Source organism: Nicotiana attenuata, unplaced genomic scaffold, assembly GCF_001879085.1.
Source record: "Nicotiana attenuata strain UT unplaced genomic scaffold, NIATTr2, whole genome shotgun sequence".
NCBI classification, from domain to species: Eukaryota; Viridiplantae; Streptophyta; class Magnoliopsida; order Solanales; family Solanaceae; genus Nicotiana; species Nicotiana attenuata.
Window position 1 is genome coordinate 1 of NW_017671626.1, and position 2362 is coordinate 2362.

Sequence of the window (2362 nt, forward strand, 5' to 3'; positions counted from 1 at the left end):
ATTCTTAAATGGTGATCTTGATGAAGAAGTTTATGTGGAGCAACCCGAAGGGTTTGTGCTTCCTGGAAATGAGAAGAAAGTTTGTAAATTAGTTAAGTCCTTGTATGGATTAAAACAAGCTCCAAAACAATGGCATGAAAAATTTGATAGTGTTATATTATCAAATGGTTTTAAACATAACGGAGCAGATAAATGCATTTATTCCAAATTCACAAAGGACTATGGAGTGATAGTATGTCTTTATGTTGATGACATGCTAATCATAGGAACTAACATGCAAGGCATAAATGAAACTAAGAAGTATTTAACTTCTCAATTTAAGATGAAAGATTTGGGAGAAGTTGATACTATCTTAGGTGTTAAAGTTAAAAGACATAGTGGGGGTTTTGCCTTATGTCAGTCTCATTATATTGACAAGGTTCTTTCCAAATTTAATCATTTGGGTATTAAAGAATTTAATACTCCGTTTGATGCTTCTAGCAAGATGGTTGAGAACCCCGGAAGATCTGTTAGTCAATTAGACTATGCTAGTGCAATTGGTAGTTTAATGTATGCTATGCATTGTACTAGGCCAGATATTGCCTTTGCGGTTTGTAAATTGTCAAGGTATACTCACAATCCAAGTGGTGATCACTGGAAAGGTATAGTGAGGATACTTGGTTATCTGAAAAAGACAAAAACTTTTGCCTTGTATTATAACAGATTTCCTTCAGTGTTAGAAGGATATTGTGATGCTAGTTGGATAACTAGTGTTGGTGATAACAAGTCAACGTCTGGGTGGATATTCACTTTAGGTGGAGGAGCAATTTCGTGGGCTTCTAAGAAACAGACGTGTATTACTCATTCCACAATGGAATCTGAGTTTATTGCTTTAGCAGCTGCAGGAAGAGAAGCAGAATGGCTGAGAAATCTGTTGTTAGATATAAAGTTGTGGCCACAATCAATGCCAGCTGTTCTCTTGCACCGTGATAGTGAAGCAACTATGTCTAAGGCATTTAGCAAAATATACAATGGAAAATCTAGACATATTGCTTTAAGACATGAGTACATAAGACAATTAATTTCGGATGGAATTATTACTGTTGTGTACATCAAGTCTAAAGACAACCTTGCTGACCCATTCACTAAAGGACTCGCGAGGGATATGATAATAAGCACAACAAGTGCTATGGGTCTAAGGTAATTTAAATTTGTCACTAGTAACGGGAACCTTACCTTTCTTATTGTTCAACAATATTAAAGGTTTAAAAGGTAATAACAAGTTATAGTTGTGACGGATAGCAGGTACTGGAAATTAGTACCTAGAAAAGGAGGATGAGTATAAAAAATACTCTTAGTGAAGAAGCAGAGTTCGGTTTAGGAACTAAAGAAGTCCGTGTTAAGGATTTGGTTAAATCTTCACCTATGTAAACACAAGAAGTGGTGCCGCTTCTATCAAAGTTTGGGATACAAAACTTGATAAGTGTGTATGAATTCAGGAAGTAGCACAAGGCCATAATTGGGTGCTAAAACTCACGGTGAACAAATTGTGAAGTTGGTACGATTTATGTGTATAAAGCTTTTCCGTCTTGTCAAATAGGAATTGTGGTTTAATAGAACTTAATCTAACCATCAATTTCAACAAGGTCTTGAATAGTTTATACAAGTAGTAGGTTTAAATCGAAAGATACCTACTATACGCATGAATCTTATAAACAACATCAATCACTAACTGAGTGGGGGGTTATTATATTAGTTAGTGTTTTGATGGGAGTATTTGAGAAGATGTTGCTTTGTCCCTCATTGGAAAAAGAAAGAAAGGAAGAAGTGTTTAAAAGCACTTCTTTGTCTTACATGATTTGAATAATTTAAAGATGTTTTGGAGGGAACTAGAATTTGGCTATATTATTAATAGTCAAAATTGGGCACTTGGGCACTTGGGGCTTTAGGCCAATTAAAGAGCTCGAAATTTATTTCTTTTAGTCATCTATTAATTTTATTAATTAATAAAAAAAGCGTTTTAAATATTAAAACGTTTTAATTTTAAAAAGAGGTGACTTTTGTTTTAAAAGGTGCCTATTGGCAAAGGTTGAGTTTGTTAGTCCTAACAGACACCTAAAAGGGTTTGAAAAGAGGTGACTTTTGGTATTAAAAGGTGCCTATTGGCAAAGGTTGAGTCTGTTAGTCCTAACAGACACCTAAAGGGTTTATAAATACCCTTTTCTTCTCTAAAACAAAAATCATCAGAAAAGCAACAAAGTATCTTCTTCTTTTCTGCTATCTTCAATTCACCAAATTTGTTCAAGTGGAAATTCGAGTTAATTGCTGGTGCTCGAATTTCAGAGGCTTTGTAAAATCCTGGAGGAATTCTGCCATAATCCCT

The 2362-nt window shown here is 34.7% G+C and overlaps 1 protein-coding gene across 1 annotated transcript in view; it reads left to right on the forward strand.

Annotated features, from left to right (window-relative positions):
- Positions 1–322: 322 nt before the first annotated feature.
- The window catches only part of LOC109209380 (valine--tRNA ligase, mitochondrial 1-like), a 20896-nt gene continuing 18856 nt past the window's right edge, over positions 323–2362 (forward strand). The window contains exon 1 of the mRNA XM_019372639.1: positions 323–1179. Within this exon, the coding sequence (XP_019228184.1) occupies positions 323–1179 (857 nt within the window). The remainder of the gene's footprint in view (positions 1180–2362) is intronic.